The sequence below is a fragment of the Nansenia antarctica genome, assembly GCF_963989245.1.
Source record: "Nansenia antarctica genome assembly, chromosome: 8".
Lineage (NCBI taxonomy): Eukaryota > Metazoa > Chordata > Actinopteri > Argentiniformes > Microstomatidae > Nansenia > Nansenia antarctica.
In genome coordinates this window covers 33630220-33653246 of record NC_137678.1, presented here as the reverse complement: position 1 = coordinate 33653246, position 23027 = coordinate 33630220, and the positions used below count along the sequence as shown (strand labels likewise).

The 23027-nt window shown below is 51.2% G+C and overlaps 1 protein-coding gene across 1 annotated transcript in view; it reads right to left on the bottom strand.

The window, feature by feature from the left end:
* Positions 1–23027, bottom strand: part of pde3a (phosphodiesterase 3A, cGMP-inhibited) — a gene marked incomplete at both ends in the record, with an annotated part of 131392 nt that overhangs the window by 6614 nt on the left and 101751 nt on the right. Inside the window, 6 exons of the mRNA XM_080537499.1 lie at positions 15199–15360; positions 16655–16858; positions 17468–17682; positions 18196–18303; positions 20925–21036; positions 23020–23027. The exon at positions 23020–23027 is cut by the window's right edge and continues 130 nt beyond it. Coding sequence (XP_080393625.1) covers positions 15199–15360; positions 16655–16858; positions 17468–17682; positions 18196–18303; positions 20925–21036; positions 23020–23027 — 809 coding nt within the window. The remainder of the gene's footprint in view (positions 1–15198; positions 15361–16654; positions 16859–17467; positions 17683–18195; positions 18304–20924; positions 21037–23019) is intronic.

Below are 23027 nucleotides of genomic sequence, written 5' to 3'. Positions count from 1 at the left end.
CCAAAATATACAACTCACGAGCACCCTGCACACACACACCACTCATAATGCTTTACCATAAAACACTTAAACACTTTAATAACACAATAACACAACAGTGTTAATAATGCAAAGAATAAAAAAAAGGTTCAGTGCATTCAGTTCTGTCTCTATTGCTCTCCTCTCCCGTTGTCTCTCTGTTACTGTCCTGTTGTCTGTCTCTCAGTTGCTGTCCTGTTGTCCGTCTCTCTGTTGCTCCCCTCAGCTCTAAATGACAGAAATGAATTAGCTAATTAGTTGGCATGTAAACATATAGTTAGGGTTGGGTACAGTAACAGTTTAGGTTAGTACACTAGGTTAGTAAAAAGTAAAAGCCACCTTACCTTTACGGAGACAAGATAGACCAAAGTGGTCTGTTTTCAGTAGGCTGCGGTCGCGGTCCTGGAACCCATGATGCTGACGTCCGATGTCCTTTCTTTATCCAAGATTGGATGAACGGGAGAGGGTCAAATTTGTCGATCGGAGGCCCATTTAAGTCCACGAACAACAATGCGGTAAGGCTCCTGGCTTGCAGCCGGTTCCTGTTCTGACTGTCAGTGTCATTGCATCCAGAAAAGCCCCTCTCACACTCTGCAGAGGTCGGAAGAAAAGTGTTGCTCGCCACTATAAGTCTTTTCAAGGTTTTACCCTGCTGTTCCTTGTCTTGTAATTTCCAGTCTCTGAACTCACTGACAGCATCACTCGAAGGCTCTCCGAGAAGTTTAGCAAACTTCCCCACCTCACGCTCTCCAAATAGAACAAGTTCTGCCCTCTCTTTTGGCCAGAAGTGCTGATCCAGAGGCTTCAACATGCTTACCAGCTCACTGTCAGGGAGACGCTTGGTGAGATTATCAATAATTGACTGGTAAAATTGGGACTTGTTTATTTTACGTTGCGTTTCGGTGAGAGCAACCTCTTTGAACTGACCGCTGGTTATGGCCATTTTGACTTTCATTTCTGTTTTCCCTCCCTGGTCCTTCATGGCAGAGAGCACCTCGATCGTTTGGTGAATGTGGCGGCTTGCATCAATCAGGGATGTGTCGCGTTTCTGTAGTTTCAGGGAGAGACTTTGTAGTTCACGTAACACGTCTTTCATTGTTGCTAAATCAGAGAGAAATCCAGTGGATGTCAGATGCTTACGTAAACCAGTGTACTTGGCCTTCTCCATACCGGAACGTGAGCCATCTTCACTAGCTGATTTAAAGTGACGTGCTAACACTGGAAAATCCTTCAGCACAGCTTTGACAGTGTTGAAACTGCTGGACACCCATCTTATTGTAAACACTTTCCCTATTTTCAGTATCTGCAGGTTCAGTTCCGCAGCTGCTTCCTTGATTGATTGATTGATTGAAAACTTTATTAGAAGATTTGTAGAAGTAGATACATGAAAGTACATATTACATACAAGGTCAACTAAAAGGATAAAAAACCCAAGAAAGCCACTGGCTTATTTCAATTGGGGTCCTTGATTCTCAATTCATCGTTACATGTAAGACAGACAAAAAAACTAGTACTATCTACAAGATAATACAGACAAATAACTATTACTATCTACAAGATAAACATACATCCATCATGGGAAGAACAATACAACAAAACATAAGGTATGTACAGCGGGTAGGACAGGTGGGGACATACACCACAGGTGGGGGCGGGGGACAAAACACAAAGTATGTACAGTGGGTAGTTCGGGTCTTTTAATCAGATTTTTGATTGAGAGGGTCCAGTTACGGATTGCAGCCTCCTGTAAATGTTTTTTGAGAGTGGTTTTGAAGGTGGGCAGTGTTTTGCACTCCTTTAAGATTATAGGAAGGGCGTTCCACATTTTTACTGCATAGTTTGCAAACGAGTTTAACCACTTGTTTGTGGTGCAACGCGGTTGAACGTGGTTCGTGGAGCTTCCTCTGGTGTTGTATGTGTGGACGTTGTTCACTTTTTGGAAGTATGTTGACAGGTACTTGGGTGTCTTTGTGGTGTAGCGTATCTTGAAGACCAGGCCCAGTGCAAGCTGCTGCACTCTGTCAACTACTCGTAGCCAATCAAGGCTCAAAAAATGAGCAGCGGTTAGATGTAATTCCTGTAATTCCCTTGCATTTTTCGAGGACTGGTGGTAAAGAGCATAGAGTTTTGAGAGGAAAAACTCTAAATGATTACAGCCAGTCACCTCCTTCAATGAGTCATTCACCGCTAATTCTAACCGATGCGCGAGACAGTGAACTGCCTGCAGCCGAGGGAAGTCCCGTTTCAGTCTAGCTATGAGTCCATTCACTCTCCCTGTTAGCACGGCCGCCCCATCTGTGGCTATGCTAATTAGGTTTTTCCGAAGAAATTCGTCATCCATTCCCGCTGATCGAAGGCGTTTTTTCAGTGCATTGCACAGGGACTCGGCATCTGTGCCCTGGTCAAGTTCAACTATGTCAAAAAACACATTGTCCACATCTCCATTTCCAGTGACATCGCATCTGACATAAATAATCATGTACGCTCGTCCATGAATTGTGCTTTCATCTATTGTTATGCTAATACTCGAATTAAGTGATTTGACATTAGAAATGAAATTATTTTTCATCTCCTGTGCAATGTGCTCTACAATCTGTGCACATGAATGATCTGATCGGTGAGTAGGGCCGACTATCGCGCCATTCATCTCATTAAGCTTCATGATTGGATTCAGTTTTGTATATGGCATCCTTTCTTTAGCCACAGTATAGGCTGCCCTGAACGAACTTGCTGTCTCCTTGTACATAATGGAAGTGAGTGCTGCTACGTTCTTAGGAAGCACTTCCTTTTGTTTAAGCTCTGCTATTTCAACAGCTCGTTTATGAGCATGACTGTCGCGGTGTATATAAATCTTTTTCCGCAACTGCTTTTGAACGGGGCTACTTACTGTCCCATTGATCCAGGCATCCGCCAAATGCACTCCCCACTTTTTCTCTGAAAGTAAAAGAGTCTTTGCCTCTTTACAGGCAAGGCATCCAAGGCCATCCTCATTTGCAAATAGCCAGGGGTTTCTTTTTTTCCAGGATCTCCACTGATCTTCTCCCCAGTTCTGTGGCGTTGCCTCCCCTACCTCTTCATTCTGCCCCTCATCTGAACTGTGTGTGGGTGTTGCGCGTTCAGGCCTGGTAGCAGAGTCCTCAGTAGTAGCAGCAGTAGTAGCAGTAACAGTAGCAGCAGGGCTAACTTTGATAAAAACCCGAAATGTTCTAGGCTTGATGACCCGGTCGGCAGCAGTGGCCTTTTTTTGGGCGGCATGGTAGCTACTGTATAATATACTCCTGTATAGCTAATGAATTAATGTTTGCTTCTCAATAATAGGCTAGGTGCACGATCTCACTACTTCCTGAAAGGCAACTGGTGTCTCACTCTATTGGTTTAATTGATTAATCAGCTGTGCACTGTGTGTTCCAACGGTTTACCGCACAGCTGATTAATCAACCTTTTGCTGTTGCACTATATTCTACTGCGCCCCATGGTGTCTTGGTGGTGAAGTGCAGGCAGTCAACGGCATACTGTCATTCACAGGAGATTAATGGTGCGCGTAGTTCTCTTGGAAAACGTGTTTATTTTACAATATTTATAATATAAATTAAATAATATTCATTACATTGACATTTTGATCAAATAATAGTTGTGGTAATGTATTATTAGCGACCCCCACAGATTTTTGATTTTACTGCCTTCATGGGAGCTCAGAGTGCCTCAGACCATCTCTATGGGAGCTCAGCTCCCATTGGCTCCCACATAACTCGAACCCTGCTGGTTAGTACACGTACATATTTCAACACTTCACTCATCTACATATCTACACCACACTAGTTTTGCACGCTAGACACTCACACCCAGACACATAGAGTACAGTTCCACTCACACCTCATTTACATTATCCAGTTCTCTGGCATCCACACATTCCCCCCCACTTAGGCCCCGTTAGAGTAGGTTTATTCTTTTGTCCATCATTTTAATAAATCCTTTTATTATTAGTTTGCCTCTTGTGTCCGTCTGTTCTGGGGTTCTGCCACACTTGACTCTTTTGCTAGTGCTACCATAACAGAATAATCAAGCCAAAATGAGTCAAGGCAGCACCTCGGGGCAGACGCCCGCAGTTAAGCCCAACCCAGTGTCCCATTCAGTTGACGAGCTTGTTTCCGCCCACGCGGCCGAGCTCGCGTCCCTCCAGGCGGAGTTGTGTAAGGCTTTCCCCTCCGTTCAGGGTAACATCGCTGAGCTCCAGAAGTCGTCCACCTCCGCCTCAGCTGCTCTCGCCTCCCTTGCTGTCCAGATGGGCACTCTTGTCTCTGCGGTGGCTTCCATCCAGCTGAGGCTGAACACGCTCCCTGGAGGAGCTGCAGTCCCTGCTCCCCCTGCTGATTCACCGGGGGTTCCAGCCCCCCCAGGGCGAGCTCCCGCCCAACCCGAGCCCAACCTGGTTACCCCTCGACCCTTTGGAGGGAACTTTGATCTGGGCAGAGGGTTCCTGACCCAGTGTGAACTTTTTTTTGCTTTCCAACCGTCCAAGTATGGGTCAGAAGAGGCTAAAGTAGCCTTCATTATGTCCCTCCTGGTGGACAAGGCTCTAGACTGGGCCATAGCCGTGGTGGGCAGAGACCCACATCTTGCCCAGGACTACGAGGCGTTCCGCCGGGAGTTTTCCTTTTTGTTTGACCACCCCTCTGACGGCGCGGACGCCGCCTCCAGGATGCTGGAACTCCGGCAAGGCTCCAGGACCGTCGCGGACTACACCTTAGAGTTCCGGATCCTCGCCGCCGACAGCGGGTGGGGAGACATAGCGCTCCTTTGCGCCTACCGGCGGGGTCTGAGTGAGGCGGTGAAGGACCTTATCGTCCGGGACCGCCCAGGCTCCCTTCAAGAACTGGTCACCTTGTCCCTACAAATGGATGAGCGCCTGCGGGAGCGCCGCCAGGAGCGCAGCCAACGCGCCGTGGGGCCCCCTCACTCGGTCCCCAGCCGCACGTCCTCTCTCCCCCGTTTTGCGGCCGCCCACTCGGCCCTGCCCCCTCGGGTTCCCATGCTCTCCCCAGCCCCGTCCACCTCTGAGTCAGCGGAGGAGCCCATGCAGGTCGGCCGGTCCCGCCTCTCTCAGGAAGAGAGAGAGCAGAGAATGCGGGGCGGGCTGTGCCTGTATTGCGGAAGACCCGGACACGTCCTCCGAACCTGCCCGGCGCGGCCAAAAGACCCGGCTCGCTAAAAGAGGGGTTTTTGGTGAGCCGTGCCTCGATCCCCCAACCCATCAAGAACCACAACCGGCTGTTCCCAGCCACCCTCTCCTGGGGTGAGGAGTCCATTTCTGCCGGCGCCCTCATTGACTCCGGGGCCGACGAGTGCTTGATGGACATCACCCTCGCTCGTCAGGCCGGCATCCCGCTCGTTCCCCTCGACCATGCCTTGTTCCCCCAAGCCATCGATGGGAGGCCCTTAGGTAGGATCACGCATAGCACTGAATCCCTCACCCTCACCATGTCCGGTAATCACGTCGAGACGGCACGTTTTCTTGTCCTCCACGCCCCCACTGCACCCCTAGTATTAGGTAGGCCGTGGTTGGAGAGACACGATCCCCACATCTCCTGGACCACTGGACGGATTTTGGGCTGGAGCATCCCCTGTCATGCCAACTGCCTACGCTCCGCCCTCTCTCCGTCCAGCGGTCCCAGGCCCTTAGTCTCTCCCCCGGACCTCACTGGTGTCCCCTCTACGTATCTTGACCTGGCCATGGTGTTTAGTAAGGACCGCGCCCTTTCACTTCCTCCTCACCGGCCGTATGATTGTCCCATCAACCTCCTTCCCGGGGCAGCCCTTCCCAAGGGTCGTCTCTACAACCTCTCGGTCCCGGAGAAGGAGGCAATGCGCAATTATATAGCCGAGTCCCTAGCCTCGGGTGTAATTCGACCATCGTCTTCCCCCCTCGCGGCGGGCTTCTTCTTTGTGGCGAAGAAGGATGGTGGCCTGAGGCCCTGTATAGATTTTCGTAGTTTAAACACCATCACTGTTAAGAATAAATACCCACTCCCCCTTATGAGTTCCACTTTCGAGCCACTCACTCACGCCCGGGTGTTCACTAAACTTGACCTCCGCAACGCCTACCATCTGGTTAGGGTCAAGGAGGGGGACGAGTGGAAGACCGGGTTCAACACCCACCTCGGTCACTTCGAGTACCTGGTCATGCCCTTTGGCCTGTCCAATGCCCCCGGAGTCTTCCAGGAGCTGGTCAATGACGTGCTGAGGGACATGATAAATGTTTTCGTGGTTGTTTACCTGGATGATATCCTGATCTTTTCCCCGACCATGGAGGAACACCACCAACACGTGCGCCTGGTCCTACAACGGCTCCTGGAGAATCGTCTCTTCGTCAAGGCGGAGAAATGCGTCTTCCACTCCTCCTCTGTGACGTACCTGGGTAACGTCGTGGAGGAAGGGCAAATGCGCGCCGACCCGGCTAAGATTAAGGCGGTGGCAGAGTGGCCACGACCCACCGACCGAACACAACTCCGGCGCTTCCTCGGGTTCGCCGGGTTTACCCGGCGGTTCATCAAGGGGTTTAGCCAGGTGGCGGCCCCTCTCACTGCTTGTACCTCCACTGTTCGCCCGTTCTCTTGGACCCCTGAGGCTGAGGCGGCCTTCTCCACCCTGAAGGGCCTCTTTACGACCGCGCCGGTGTTGGCCCACCCGGATCCAGCCAGGCAGTTCATCGTGGAGGTAGACGCTTCAGACACGGGCGTCGGGGCCGTTCTCACCCAGCGGTCGGAGGAGGACCAGAAGGTCCACCCGTGTGCCTACTACTCTCGCCGGTTTGACCCTGCCGAGAGGAACTACGATGTGGGCAACAAGGAGTTGCTGGCCATCCACGCTGCCCTCGGAGAGTGGAGGCACTGGCTGGAGGGGGCTAAGCTGCCGTTCCTAGTGTGGTCTGACCACAAGAACTTGACCTATATGAGGACGGCAAAAAGGCTTAACCCTAGACAGGCACGCTGGGCCCTGTTCTTCAGCCGATTCGACTTCACCCTCACCTACCGCCCGGGGTCAAAGAACGTCAGGGCGGACGCCCTCTCCCGGCTGTTCCCGGGGGAGTCCCCGGATATGCCGGTGACCCAAGACACCATCCTCCCCCCTACCCGGGTGGTAGGTGTCGTCACCTGGGCCATCGAGTCGGTGGTCAGACAGGCCCAGCGTGCCGAGCCGGACCCAGGTACCGGACCCCGGCACAGACTTTTTGTTCCCTCCACTGTCCGGCCGCAAGTGCTAGAGTGGGGGCACTCTAGTCACTTTGCCTGCCACCCTGGCTCCCACCGGACAGCGGAGTTTATCAGCCGACGTTTTTGGTGGCCCACACTCCGGGGGGACGTTAAGGAGTTTGTGGGTGCCTGCACCATCTGCTCCCGAAGTAAGGCCTCCCATCGTCCTCCTTCGGGCCTCCTATGTCCCCTCCCTATCCCCGGTCGTCCTTGGTCCCACATCGCTTTAGACTTCGTTACGGGGCTCCCCTTATCCAAGGGTAAGGACACCATCCTAACCATTGTGGACAGGTTTTCCAAGGCTGTCCACTTTGTCGCCCTTCCCAAGCTCCCCTCCGCGGCCGAGACTGCTGACCTCCTCACGCTCCATGTGGTGAGGCTTCACGGCATTCCCCACAACATTGTGTCCGACCGGGGCCCCCAGTTCATCTCCAAGGTGTGGCAGGCCTTCTGTAAGGGAATTGGGGCCTCGGTCAGCCTCACCTCTGGATACCATCCGCAGTCCAACGGACAGGCCGAGCGGACCAACCAGGCCCTGGAGGCAGCCCTGCGTTGTGTCACCACCAGCAACCCCGCCTCCTGGGCCAAGTACCTACCATGGGTGGAGTATGCCATCAACACCATGGAGAGCTCCGCCACGGGTATGTCCCCTTTTGAATGCTCCTTGGGCTATCAACCTCCTCTCTTTCCCCAACAGGAGCTGGAGGTGGCAGTCCCGTCCACCAGGGTCCACCTCCGCCGGTGTCGGCGCATCTGGAGGACCACCCGGACCGCTCTGCTGCGGGCCACTGAGCGGTCCCGTCGCTGTGCCGACCGGCGGAGGGTGCCAGCCCCGGCCTATCGTCCCGGCCAGAAGGTCTGGCTGTTGGCCCGGGACCTGCCCCTCCAGACCGCCCAGACCTCCTCCCGTAAGCTAAATCCCCGTTATGTTGGGCCCTACACTATTGACCGGATTATTAACCCTGCAGCGGTTCGATTAAACCTTCCCCCTGCTCTCAAGGTCCACCCAGTATTTCACGTGTCCCTCCTCAAGCCTGTTTCCACTAGCCCCCTGTCCCCCCCCGTTCCAGCCCCCCCACCTCCCCGGGTCCTGAAGGATGGCGACCAGGTGTGGACGGTTGACCGCCTACTGGCTGTCCGCCGTAGGGGACGGGGGTTCCAGTATCTGGTGGACTGGGTGGGTTACGGCCCCGAAGACCGGAGCTGGGTGCCCCCGTCCTACCTCGCCGACCCCACACTCCTGGAGGATTTCTATCTGGCCCACCCGGACGCTCCAGGACGGTCGTCAGGTGCCTCCCCTAAGGGGGGGGGTACTGTTGTGAATCCCTCATCGGCTCCGCCCCCTCCTGCCTCGTTGGCGCTCGTTGAGCCTCATCAGGCTCAAGTGGAGACAGCTGGGTCCAGCTATCAACTCAGGAGGAGGCAGCCCTATAAGAAGCCCCAGAAACCTTCCTCCGACGCTTGATTATTTTGACCCATGTGGTTAGTAGTTTGGCTCTCCCTGTTGTCTCTTCTCGTTCAAGTAGTTTCTCTTCAGAGTTTTGTTTGTTTGTTATTTTGCTAACCGTAGTTGTTTGCTTTGTTGATCCTCGCTCCCCAAAGGAACCTGCCTCCCCCTGCCTAGACCTCCTGCCTGCCTATCGACTACGTCTCCTGCCTATGTCCCTGCCTGCCTAACGACCACCCCTCCTGCCTATGCCCCTGCCTGCCTACCGCCTACTCCTCCTGCCTAACCCCCTGCCTGCCTGCCGCCTACTCCTCCTGCCTAACCCCCCCGTCTGCCTGCCTGCCGACTATTCCCCCTCTCTGCTCTGGACTGGTTAGTACACGTACATATTTCAACACTTCACTCATCTACATATCTACACCACACTAGTTTTGCACGCTAGACACTCACACCCAGACACATAGAGTACAGTTCCACTCACACCTCATTTACATTATCCAGTTCTCTGGCATCCACACATTCCCCCCCACTTAGGCCCCGTTAGAGTAGGTTTATTCTTTTGTCCATCATTTTAATAAATCCTTTTATTATTAGTTTGCCTCTTGTGTCCGTCTGTTCTGGGGTTCTGCCACACTTGACTCTTTTGCTAGTGCTACCATAACAGATGTGACGCGTCTCCAACGGTCCCCATCTTCCTGTCACCGAACCTGCCTGACACACTCCTCCCCACCCAGTCAAAGACGCGTCCGTGAAGACTGGGTAGTGGGATGCCGGTCTGCCCATGGCGACTCCGCGCGCGATGACGTGCGGGTCTCACCAGTAGCTCAGGTCGGTTTTGACCGATCTCGGTATTACAATCAACTTGCGACGGTGTCTCACTGGATCCAGTCGCAGTCGTGCGAACCACCTCTGCAGTCTGCGCATGTGTAATAGGCCTAAGGGGACCACTACATGGGCTGCAGACATCAGTCCTAGTAAGGACATCATTGATAGAGCGGTGATTGTATTTGTCACTCGACACACCCGGAGAGCTGACGTCAGTGTCGCTCTCCGTGGTGCCGATAAACTGGCCCTCATCTTGGCAGTATCCAACTGAATGCCTAGATAGGAAAACTGTTGAGCCGGCCACGGAGCACTCTTTGTCCAGTTGACAGCTAACCCCAGCTGAGCGAGGTGCTGCACCAGTGAGGTTGCGTCCCGAATGGCTCGATTTGGGCATTGGGCCAAGACCAGTAGGTCGTCGAGATATGCTAATATGCGTATCCCGTTTCGCCTCAGTGGTTCGAGTGCTGTCTGCACGCATTTGGAGAAAGTTCGAGGAGCAACCGCGTACCCGAAGGGCAGGCGCGTGTACTCGTAAACCTTCCCTTGGAAGGCAAAACGTAGAAATTTCCTGTGCCTCTCTGTGATTGGCACATGAAAATACGCGTCCCTCAGGTCTATGCTGATTCCGTAGTCGCCCTTCTGTATACAAGACAGGAGGCGCCTCGTCGTCAACATACGAAAGGGGCGTTTCGCCACTCTCTCGTTGAGGACCCTTAAATCTAGTATGGGTCTCATGCCTCCCGATTTCTTTGGGACAAGGAAATACGGGGAGTACCACCCCATGTCCCACTGGTCCCTCGGAACCATTGTCACTGCGCCCTTTGTTAGGAGATTCGTAATCTCCTCCTGGAGCGCACATGTTTTTATCGGGCAGGACAAAACAGTCTCTCTCACGCCCCTGAAGGGCGGAGGAGGCTGAATGAACTGTAGTGCATATCCCCTCCTCAATGTCCTGTCTAGCCAGCCCGACAGAATACCTGCCCCTTCTAGCCATTCTGCATAACGCAACGACAGCGCGGCTGGGCCCTCCTCCTTCCTCCCTGTCTGCCGATGACTTTGTCACCTACTTTGAAAAAAAGTTGGACGACATCAGCAGCACCTTTCTCCCCCCACCGCTCCCTCCTCCCACTAACAATGCTAACACTGTTCCCACTAACAATGCTAACACCCCTTCCAAACTCCCCCCTCGACACTCGATCTCTGGATTGTCATCTTTTTCCCCCCTCTTCCCCGATGAGATTCTCACACTTATCACATCAAAGCGGGCAACCACATGCCCTCTTGACCCCATCCCCTCCCCCCTTCTCCAATCCATTTCCGCCGACATCCTTCCTTACCTTACCACCCTAATCAACTCCTCCCTATCCACTGGATCTGTCCCAGCGGCCTTCAAAATAGCCAGAGTCAAGCCTCTCCTCAAGAAACCTACCCTTGACCCATCATCTGTCCACAATTACAGACCGGTATCCCTTCTCTCCTTCCCTTCCAAAACCCTTGAACGCGCGGCATCTAAACAACTGATTGACTATCTCCGGAAGATGGATCACTTAGACCCCCACCAATCCGGCTTCAAGGCTGGGCATTCCACTGAGACTGCGCTCCTTGCTGTCACGGAAGCCCTCCACTCTGCCCAAGCTTCCTCCCTCTCCTCTGTTCTCATTCTCCTTGACCTGTCTGCTGCCTTCGACACAGTCAATCACCAGATCCTTCTTTCCATCCTCTCAGACCTGGGCATCTCTGGCACCGCACACTCCTGGTTTTCTTCCTACCTGGCGGGCCGCTCCTACCAGGTGACCTGGAGAGAATCGCTATCTTCTCCACGAACCCTCTCCACTGGAGTTCCCCAGGGTTCCGTCCTAGGGCCCCTACTCTTCTCCCTCTACACCAAGTCTCTTGGCTCGGTAATCTCTTCACATGGGCTCTCCTACCACAGCTACGCAGACGACACTCAACTCTTCCTGTCCTTCCCCCCGTCTGATGTACACGTGGCAACCCGTATCTCAGCATGTCTCGCTGACATTTCAACTTGGATGGCTGACCACCATCTCAAGCTCAATCTTAACAAGACTGAGCTCCTCTTCATCCCCGGGAAAGCCTGCCCTCTCCAAGACTTCTCCATCACAGTGGAGAACTCTACTGTAACCCCCTCCCTGACAGCCAAGAACCTTGGAGTGATCCTGGATAACCGACTATCCTGTGCGGAGAACATTGCAGCAACGGCTCGCTCCTGCAGATTCCTCCTCTACAACATCAGAAGGATACGACCATTCCTTACCAGAGAGGCAGCGCAACTCTTGATCCAGGCACTGGTCATCTCCCGCCTGGATTACTGCAATGCACTCCTGGCTGGGCTCCCCGCTTCAGCCATTAGACCTCTGCAGCTCATCCAGAATGCTGCTGCCCGGCTGGTATTCAACCTCCCCAAATACTCGCATATCACCCCTCTCCTTCGCACACTGCACTGGCTCCCGATAGCAGCTCGCATCAGATTCAAGACCCTGGTGCTTGCATACCAGGCAGCTAAAGGGACAGCCCCTGCCTACCTGAAGGAAATGGTAACCCCCCAAACCCCTGCCCGCTCACTCCGCTCCTCCACCTCGGCTGGCCGACTGGCCCCACCTCCTCTACACAGCAGTCGGGCTGCCCGATCACGTCTCTTCACAACACTGGCTCCCCGCTGGTGGAATGAGCTCCCCACGGCTGTCAGAACGGCAGAGTCACTACCCATCTTCCGTCGTAGACTGAAGACCCATCTCTTCAGGTTACATCTTAACTGCTCCTCCTGAGACATCTTCCGACCCTCACCACTACGTCTCCTAAAGACACCCGCTTTCCCCTCTACTGTGTCCTTAGAACTTCTATTGCCCCCATTGTACTGTTTCTCAGTTTCTCCAGTAATAAAAAATAAAATAAAAAATAATAAAAAAACTTAGTAGAAGGCGATAATAGGGAGAAGGTTTTTCCTCCTATCAGTGGCCCCGGGCCCGAGCTAGAGTACTCTTCCTGCAACGAATGGTGGACTGCTGATTCACATGCTTAGTATTCAAATGTATTGATTGTAAGTCGCTTTGGAATAAGGCGTCTGCTAAATGCCAAAAATGTAAATGTAAATGTAAATGTTGTGGTGCAGTCGACAGAAAAAGCTTGAATTTCTGTATGAACCGGCCGCACGCTCATGAGCTGGGCCAGGTCTTGATAGACATGGAGGGGTTTTTGATGTAAATAACGGTCCCTCTATACGGCTACAGACAGGGGTGTTTAACCCCCTTTGTGTCGTGATAGGGGTAAGTCCGCTAGGCAGAGAGCTGGCCACACGCTGGTAAGCTGGGCCCGTCTCCGCTTTGTTTCCAACCGGTAGCGATTCGACCACACTCTGACAAGGCAGGTGGGTCTCCGCTCTGGTAGATACCATGGAAAAATCACCTTTGCTGAAAAAGTAAGGTGTTTTTGATGTAAATAACGGTCCCTCTATACGGCTACAGACAGGGGTGTTCAACCCCCTTTGTGTCGTGATAGGGGTAAGTCCGATAGGCAGAGAGCTGGCCACACGCTGGTAAGCTGGGCCAGTCTCCGCTTTGTTTCTAACCGGTAGCGATTGGACCACACTCTGACAAGGCAGGTGGGTCTCCGCTCTGGTAGATAACATGGGAAAATTCTCCTTTACTGAAAAAGTAAGGTGGGGATTTTCCTTCTTTTGCCTCTTTATGAGGTAGCAGCCATGAAGAGGAAACCGGTGGTGGGGTCATTACCGACCCCTCCGCCAGTGAAACCGGGTCACGCTGCCGTGAGGGGCCGTAGCGGGCCCTCCCAGTGGTCAGCGGCGGGGGCTGGGGATGCCGAGTGGGGCATGGCTCCGTCGGTAGAGGTGGAGCCAGTGCCGCATCACGCCGAAACCTCAGTTTCGCAGCCGTTGACGGCCTAGTCGTCACCACGGCGGAAGAAGAAGAGGTGGAGGGTCGCTGGAGGGGGAGGTGGCTGGCCAGGTGCTTCTTAGCCTCCTCCATCGCGGCCAGGCGCTTCGTCATGGTGTCCATGGCGGGACCGAATAGCCCTTGTCTCTGTATTGGAGCATTCAGTAGGGCCATCCGGTCCGCCCTGGTCATGGTGGTGAGAGACAGCCACATCTGTCGCTGCTGCACCACCGCATTTGCCATCAGGCGACCCCCACAAACCGCGACGCCCTGGGCCAGGTACATCGTCGCGGCACTGAGCTTGCTCAGAAGCTCCGCCTCCGCTGCAGACAGACCGTTGGGTCGGTCTGTGGTGATTTTCGCAATGGCGGCGTTAAACACTGCGATGTTATTCGCCGCCGCCGCTGCCTGCGCACCGAGAGCGTAGCTCTTGTCTACCAGGGTGGCGTTAAACCTGTCACGCTGGTTGGGCAGCATAGGTTTTTTAGGCACCGACCAGGCGCTGGACCCCGGTACCAAGTAGGCGGCCAGCGCTGGTTCGAGCGGCGGGGAGCCGTCGGTCATCCCCTCCGCGAGCCCCTCCACTCTGGTAAATGGCAGGAACGCCTTCACTGGCGCCCTGCCTGTGAGTGGTTCTCCCCACTTGTCCTCCACAAACTTATCTAAGCCCGGGAGGACAGCGTTAGGAGGTTGGCCCTGTCGCTTCGCCCTTTTCCCGTAAAACAGGTCCTTCTCCCAGAAGGACTCCGTTGGGGGAGGGGAGGCGGGATGGGGAATTGCCAACACGCCTGCCGCAGCTTCCAGGAGGCCCTGGAAGTCGTGGTGGAGTGATGGGGGGGCGAGGGCGGGGAGCTCGTGAGCCTCTACCTGCCGCTCGCTCTCATCAGAGCTCTCTGACCCTGACACCGACACCGACCACTCAGCTGGGTGAGGGCGGCGTGATGTCAGGGCCGGCTGAGCGGGCGGGACCATCCCTACTTGGGGAGGTGCCTGCCCAGAACGCCGCTCTGGGGCCTGTCCGGACGCATCATCAGCAGAGCTATCCGAGTCGGATAGCATCCCCGAGATAGCGTCCGCCAGGGGAATGCTCTCCTTGAACCAGGCCATCCTCTTTCGCCTTTCCGCGACGGAAAGGAGGTGGAAGGGGAGGCAGCTGGGGGAGGCGACCAACGCCGCCTCGGCATGTTGGGGGCTGAGGCAGACGTGGCAGAAGTCGTGCTTGTCCTCCGCTGCTAGGAAATCGCAGCGGCAGGCGTCCCGGAGGAACTTCTTCGTGGTCGGCGGCGGACGATCCATCGCTGAAGGGAAGTGTCTGGCGGGTTCTCCAGTCTCTTGTAGTCGTCCTTCTTGCAGTCTCAGATGTAAACCCGTGCTGACATTTTTGGGAGAATGAGGGATCGAAGGATGCCCCTTTTATAGCACCCCAGGGCGGGCGCAGGCATCGAAAAATTCAGTCATTGGCTACTTTAGGTAGCCAATGTAAACCGATGTAAACCAATAGGAGCAGAGCTCCCCTATGGGGCGGAGCTCCACGATATAGAACGGCTTCTATGCAGTGTGTGTATGTGGGTGGTGCTGAGACAGATCATTACATTTATATATTTTTAAATTCAGCAGACGCCTTTATCCAAAGTGACTTGCAACAAATACGTTTGTGACAGCAGCAGGTGAAACTGGGAATAAGTCACCAACCAATCAAAATGTTCTGACTTTTATTCAGAAAATGTAAAACAAATGTCAACGGTACCTGTTCGTAGAACTCGTTGACGATGCCCTCGGTCCACTGTAGGTGCAGGTCTTTGCACTTGAGCGGTCCGTTGATGTCTGCCAGTTTGATGCACATCTGACACACCAGCAGACGGTCGTTCTCATTGGCCCAGTCGATGCCCGAGCAGCCCTCGTCACCCACCTGAATGGAGACACATGTTAGGGACACCGATTATCATCTACACAAGGGCCAGCAGTAGCCTACAGGTTAGAGAGGCCGGCTAGCAAGAAGGTCGCTGGTTTGATCCCTGCCTCAGGAGGGAGCTGTATGTGCCCTTGAGCAAGGCACTTAACCCCTAATTGCTCCAGGGGCACCGCCTATGGCTGACCTTGTGCCTAGAGCAAAAAAACTAATTCAAACAATTGACTGACAAGTTGATTGCGAGGCAAATAAAACATTCTTCTTCTTCTTCTAAAAGGGGTACTCACAGATGATCACTGATAGAAGGGATATTTCCACATCATTTAGAGAAGGGGTATTGTTATGTATGCAATAGGCATGGGACTATTTTATGTTGTTGCTATACTGTGGGTGCGCATTGATATGTGGATGTTATGTTGTTGTTGAACTTGACGTTGACAGTAAAGTTATAAAAACTGTAGCTCCTTGTTCATGCATCCTTATTACTGTTAGTCCAGGCAGAAGACGTAACAGAAGTGGCGACGAGAATCGTAACGATCCCCGCAGTGCAAGGTTGCAGAAGACGGGAGAGAATTGAAAGAAAAGTGAGTAAACTAAGAGGAACTAAGTGAAAATGGCTGGACATTTTGGACAAATGGACTGTTTTGACGGTACGGTAGAAGATTGGTCTACTTATGTGGAGAGTCTCGAGCAATATTGTGTGGCTATAAGAAAGTTGCCGTGCTTTTGAGCTTGATGGGGGCAAAGGCATATCATTTGCTGCGTAACCTCACAGCGCCGGAAAAGCCAGCACAAAAGACTTTTGAAGAGAATGTAGATTTGCTGAAAGGCCACTTGAATCCGAAGCCATTAGTGATAGCCGAACGTTGCTGGAAGGGAGGAATTGTTATGTATGCAATAGGCATGGGACTATTTTATGTTGTTGCTATACTGTGGGTGCGCATTGATATGTGGATGTTATATTGGTGCGTATTGATATGTACATGTTGTTGTTGAACTTGACGTTGACAGTAAAGTTATGAAAACTGTAGCTCCTTGTTCATGCATCCTTATTACTGTTAGTCCAGGCAGAAGACGTAACAGGTATTCATACATTAGCATTAACAGAAGGGGTATTCACACATTATCATTAACAGAAGGGGTATTCACACATTATCATTAACAGAAGGGGTATTCACACATTATCATCTAGACAAGGTGTATTTACAGATGATGACCTATGATCATCATAGTACTCACACATCATTTACTAGATCTGTTTACTAGACGTACTAACTAGATACTGGATGTTCACCTTAGCGTTGAACTCAGCCAGGAAGTCAAAGTGTTTCTTAAGGTCTGTGGCGAGGATGGCCTCGATGACCAGGAAGCGAAAGCGCTTGAACTCCACGTGCTCCAGGTTGTGCAGGAAGTTGTACTCTGGGCGGGACATGAAGAGGTTCCAGGCCGAGGCAGCGTGGTGGTTCTCTAGAACCGAACGGTCATTGTACAGCACTGCCTACAGGGGGCGACAGAGAGGATGAAATGTTACTCACAACCAGGTACTGCATCTGTTTCTGTCTGTCTGTGTCTGTGTGTGTCTGTCTGTCTGTCTGTTTCTGTCTGTCTGTGTCTGTGTGTGTCTGTCTGTCTGTATTTGTCTGTCTGTGTCTGTCTGTACCCATCTGTCTGTACCTGTCTGTCTGTACCTGTCTGCCTGTACCTGTCTGCCTGTACCTGTCTGTCTCTGTCTGTCTGTGTGTGTCTGTCTGTCTGTGTCTGTTTGTCTGTCTGTGTCTGTCTGTCTGTACCCGTCTGTCTGTACCCGTCTGTCTGTACCTGTCTGTATCTGTCTGTCTGTATTGTCTGTTTTAGTATGCCTGTACCTGTCTCTCTGTACCTGTACGTCTGTACCTGTCTATCTGTACCCGTCTGTCTGTACCTGTCTGTCTGTACCTGTGTGTACTTGTCTGTCTGTATCTGTCTGTCTGTACCTGTCTGTCTGTACCCGTCTGTCTGTACCTGTCTGTCTGTACCTGTCTGGTCTGTCTGTAACCGTCTGTCTGTACCCATCTGTCTGTACCCGTCTGTCTGTACCTGTCTGTCATCCATCCCTCCATGTTGTTACCTGCGGTGCGCTGGTTGCCACTAGGAAGGCGTTGGTCCTGCCCGGGTGGTCGTAGTCGTGCATGGCCGCAGCCACGTACAGGGCCATGAGCTCCAGCGCCGGGATGAGGCCGGACAGACAGCCATAACCCTCCTCCAGCACGGAGCTCATCTTGGACACCAGGTAGCCCGTATGGCCGGGGTTCGGGCCAGCATGGCCACTGCCACAGTCCGAGTCTGGGGATACAGAGAGGAGAGGTTTGAAGGTTTGAAGAGAGAGGACATGAAGCGAGCTGCAGGTTGCCAGACTGTGTGCAGGCTTACGGCGGAAAAAAAAACACACCGCAAGCGTCAAAACCTGCAACGCGCGCGATACATCAGAGTAGTATCAGAAACAGAGGTGCACACCCACCTCCTCAGATCTCATGTTAATGAGTGTTCTCAGAAGCCTATACGATCTGCATAGTGAGTGCACTGCGTCAAATAACCATGGGTGGCCATGACTTTGAGAGCAGGTGTGTGTGTGTGTGTGTGTGTGCAAGCGGGCCTGTGTGTCTTTCTGTCTATGATGCGTCATCAGACTAGACAGGCTTGGCGGTGTGTGTGTGTGTGTGCGTGTGTGCGTGTGTGTGCGTGTGTGTGTGCTTGCGTGCGGTGTGTATGCGCATGCGTGTGTGTGTGTGTGTGTGTGCGTGCGCGTGTGTGCGTGTGTGTGTGTGTGTGTGTGCGCATGTGTGTGTCAGTCCTCACCAGAGTCTGACCCGTGGTCGGCCCCCGGGCTGGGCAGGCCTGGCACAGCCTGGGTGGTGAGGTACCAGACCGCATGGAGCACGTCTGTGGCATGGATCCTGTTGTGGTCTGAGGAGAGGGCAGAGGAGGGTGGCAGAGGAGGGTTAGGTTAGGTTAGGGTTAGGGTTAGGATTAGGTTAGGTTAGGTTGGGGTTAGGGTTAGGGTTAGGATTAGGTTAGGTTAGGTTTCGGAAATTCGCGACAAGGACAGGTGGAGAAAGAGGGAACACAGAGGTGTGAGTTTGTTGAGAAAACTTATACTGTACATCCCCCTGGTGGTTACTAATAGACATGGCATATTATGGTGTGTTTGGGTTTAGTCTGTTTTGTTTTGATATTCATCTCAGATGACTCATCGAAATGTTTGTAAGATTCTTTGAACATGAGCACTGAATATATGAAATTCACAAATAGGATTAAGCTTCAAAAGAGGGATAAATAACATCAGTGGGACTAGGGAACAACATCAACTATGAGCTCACGGACCAACACTCTCACGGGCAACTGACACAGAGGACAACTTTTTTTTCTTTTTTTTATATACCTTTTATGTTTTCGCTTTTGCTTATCGTCTTGCCTTTCGTTTGTTTTTTGTTTGTTGTTTGTTTGTGTTTTGTCTTATCTTTGTTATTTTATGTAGTTATTTATTTTCCTTTTCGTGTCTGTCTTTTTTGTGAGCTTGTCTGTCTAGATGTTTGTTGAAATGTTTGTTGTTTGTTTGTCTGAAAAAAGAAAAAAAGAAAAATGAAGTTTTTGGGCTTCAAGTCGAAGATCAATGGGAAACTAGACAGATGTGCTGCAGGCTTTGAGGTCTGGTCGGACTGGCCGGATCTCAGAGATCTATAATGCATAATGCAACTGGATCTGAGTGGAGTTCAAACGGACACACATTAACCCACAAATCAGCCAGTGTCTTCATCTGACGTGGTGGTCACTGACCCCTGTGTTGTTGCGGAGGCTTCGGTCACCCATGACAGAACATCCCCCCAGGAGCGACAGCATACATAATTTGGGCGACTGTGGCTCAGGAGGTAGAGCCGGCGTCTAATGAGTGCAAGGCCGATGGTTCGGCGGTTCGATCCCTGGCTCCATGTGTCAAGGTGTCCTTGGGCAAGACACCGAACCCCAAATTGCTCCCAATGAGTGGGGCCGGTGCCTTGCATGGTAGCTTGCTGCCGTTGATGTGTGAATGGGTGAATGAGAGGCCATTGTAAGGCGCTATAGAAGTGCAGCCCGTTTACATCATCAAGGACAACTCTTCTCATTAGCTGACAGAAGCAGCTGCTGTAACACTGGCCTGAGGCTACAGAGGAAACGTGTTGCTCTGGACTTTGTTGACAATTCTCTGTATCATGTTCCATGTATAGGCCAGGAGCAAGGACTTACTTATCTTTAAGGTTAAAGCAAGGTTAGAGGTTCTGACAACTAACTATAAACTTACTCTGGTATCCTACAAGTCATGTGCCTTTTATTATGCATCCCAATGTACATTAAAATCAGTGGCACATTATATCACTAATGGTTGCCATGCATACAAGGCCTTTAGATTATTCATTACTGAATTGTTGACCTAATCAATAGTTAAAATGCACAAGCATTCCATTATGGCAAGTCGGCTCGGTGGGAATGATGAGGGAAAGGTTTTTTCTAAGCTGTCAAATATACCTGACATCATTGTTGTTGATGGAAGTCAAGGAGAGGTGACCATATTAGAAGTAGGCTGCTCATTCGATCTTTACATCAGACTTTTTTTTTTTTACATTTACATTTACGGCATTTAGCAGACACATTTGTCCAAAGCGACTTACACCAAATACAATTGACTAAGTAAGTGAATCATCTATCCACCAGTCATAGCAGGAAAAAGTTATCTATCCTCTGGCCAGGGGCAAAACTGTTAACATACCAGCCGCTAGTCACACTGATTACTAGCCTTGGCTTCAGGTGTCAGATGGTAATACTAATATGTATTCAGGTGTCAGATGGTAATACTAATATGTATTCAGGTGTCAGATGGTAATACTAATATGTATTCAGGTGTCAGATGGTAATACTAATATGTATTCAGGTGTCAGATGGTAATACTAATATGTATTCAGGTGTCAGATGGTAATACTAATATGTAAGTAAGTAAGTAAAACTTTATTTATATAGCGCCTTTCGTACATGAATGCAACTCAAAGCGCTTGTGTGTCTGTGTGTGTGTGTGTGTGTGTGTGTGTGTGTGTGTGTGTGTGTATGTGTGTGTGTGTGTGCGTGTGTGTGTGTGCACGCATGTGTGTGTCAGTCCTCACCAGAGTATGTATTCAGGTGTCAGATGGTAATACTGATATGTATTCAGGTGTCAGATGGTAATACTGATATGTATTCAGGTGTCAGATGGTAATACTAATATAATATCTGGCAGCTTTGGATGTGTGTATTACCTGACAGGACATGGCCTGCAAATTGCGGGCCTCCCAAAGAAAAAAGCCAAGCACCCATTGTTCTGTGTCATCCATTGTTCTGTCAGCTGTTGTGGGAAGCTTAGTTGTGTGGCAAAGACGGTGCTACTTGAATCCATGGATTATCTGTTAATATATTTTTTGCTTCTTTGATGTAATGCTTTACCATGAGCCCAAATAAAGTATTCAAATGTGTGTGTGTGTGTGTGTGTGTGTGTGTGTGTGTGTGTGATAATTCCCACTCACATGGGATGTCCCTGTATCCGTTCTCCAGAGCATGGAAGTAGTTCATGAACTCCCTGACAGGGATTTTAAACGTCTCAAATAGTCCCGTATCCTCAAAGAGTCTGTAGGAAACCTAAAACGCAAACACACACACACACACACAACAACAACATTAATATCAGTTTACATGGGCTCTAAGGTGAATCATGTGCCAATGATGACATGCGATGGCATAATTCTCAGGACCTGTAAATCATGTCTTCACCAATAGATGGCAGGATAATCCCAATCATATAGTGCCCCTCCAGACAGCATCACTCTAAGGCCAAGCCTGCATGGAGCAGGGGAGGCTTGTGGAGGCTGAAATTGGAGACTGGCTGGTAATGCACAAAAATGCCATGGGTCTTTTCCACCCGGCTAAGGATGGGCTGTTCCAATGTTCTTACCTGGCTAAGGCTCATCTGGTAGAGTCTACAAGGTTCTCACCTGGCTGAGTCTACGAAGTTCTCACCTGGCTGAGTCTATGAGGTTGTCATATGACTGAGTCTATGAGGTTCTCATATGACTGAGTCTATGTGGTTCTCACCTGGCTGAGTCTATGTGGTTCTCACCTGGCTGAGTCTATGTGGTTCTCATATGACTGAGTCTATGTGGTTCTCACCTGGCTGAGTCTATGTGGTTCTCATAAGACTGAGTCTATGTGGTTCTCACCTGGCTGAGTCTATGTGGTTCTCACCTGGCTGAGTCACCCTCCCCTCTCTGGAAGAGCTGTACAACACAAGCTGCCTCAGGAAGGCCTCCAAGATCTCCAGAGACCCATCCCACCCTGGGAACGAACACTTTGTTCGGCTGCCCTCAGGTAGGCGGTTCAGGACCATGTCCGCAGGACAAATAGACTGAAGCTCAGCTTCTACCCTAGGGCCATTCAGGCCCTGAACACAGCAAAGACCTAGGTTCTAGGCCCTGGACAATCTCTAGACAATTTGATGGCAGCTGCTAGATTGTAATCAAGTGCAATACTGAAATACAACTGTGAACATTTCAAAACCTGCAAACTGCGACACTTTAAATGAATGTGCAATAATACTATGTGCAATATGACAAGCCCTCGTGTACATAAGGTTCAGAGATAGGAAATGTTAGGATATTTATAGCATAGCATAGAGTACAGCACAGTGTTTTATTTGTATAGTATAGTAGTATAGTGGATAGTGTATATAGCCTTTATGTATGTAAACCAGCTCTTTTCCCTTCTTGTTTTTAGTATTCTTTTCCTGTCTATGTAGTTCTCACCTGGCTGAGTCTATGTGGTTCTCATATGACTGAGTCTATGTAGTTCTCACCTGGCTGAGTCTATGTGGTTCTCATATGACTGAGTCTATGTAGTTCTCACCTGGCTGAGTCTATGTGGTTCTCACCTGGCTGAGTCTAGGTGGTTCTCACCTGGCTGAGTCTATGTGGTTCTCACCTGGCTGAGTCTATGTGGTTCTCATATGACTGAGTCTATGTAGTTCTCACCTGGCTGAGTCTATGTGGTTCTCACCTGGCTGAGTCTATGAGGTTCTCATATGGCTGAGTCTATGTAGTTCTCACCTGGCTGAGTCTAGGTGGTTCTCACCTGGCTGAGTCTATGAGGTTCTCATATGGCTGAGTCTATGTGGTTCTCACCTGGCTGAGTCTATGTGGTTCTCACCTGGCTGAGTCTATGAGGTTCTCATATGGCTGAGTCTATGTGGTTCTCACCTGGCTGAGTCTATGTGGTTCTCACCTGACTGAGTCTATGTAGTTCTCACCTGGCTGAGTCTATGTGGTTCTCACCTGGCTGAGTCTATGTGGTTCTCACCTGGCTGAGTCTATGTGGTTCTCATGACTGAGTCTATGTGGTTCTCACCTGGCTGAGTCTATGTGGTTCTCATTTGACTGAGTCTATGTGGTTCTCATATGACTGAGTCTATGTAGTTCTCACCTGGCTGAGTCTATGTGGTTCTCACCTGGCTGAGTCTATGTGGTTCTCATATGACTGAGTCTATGTGGTTCTCATATGACTGAGTCTATGAGGTTCTCATATGACTGAGTCTATGTGGTTCTCATATGGCTGAGTCTATGTGGTTCTCACCTGGCTGA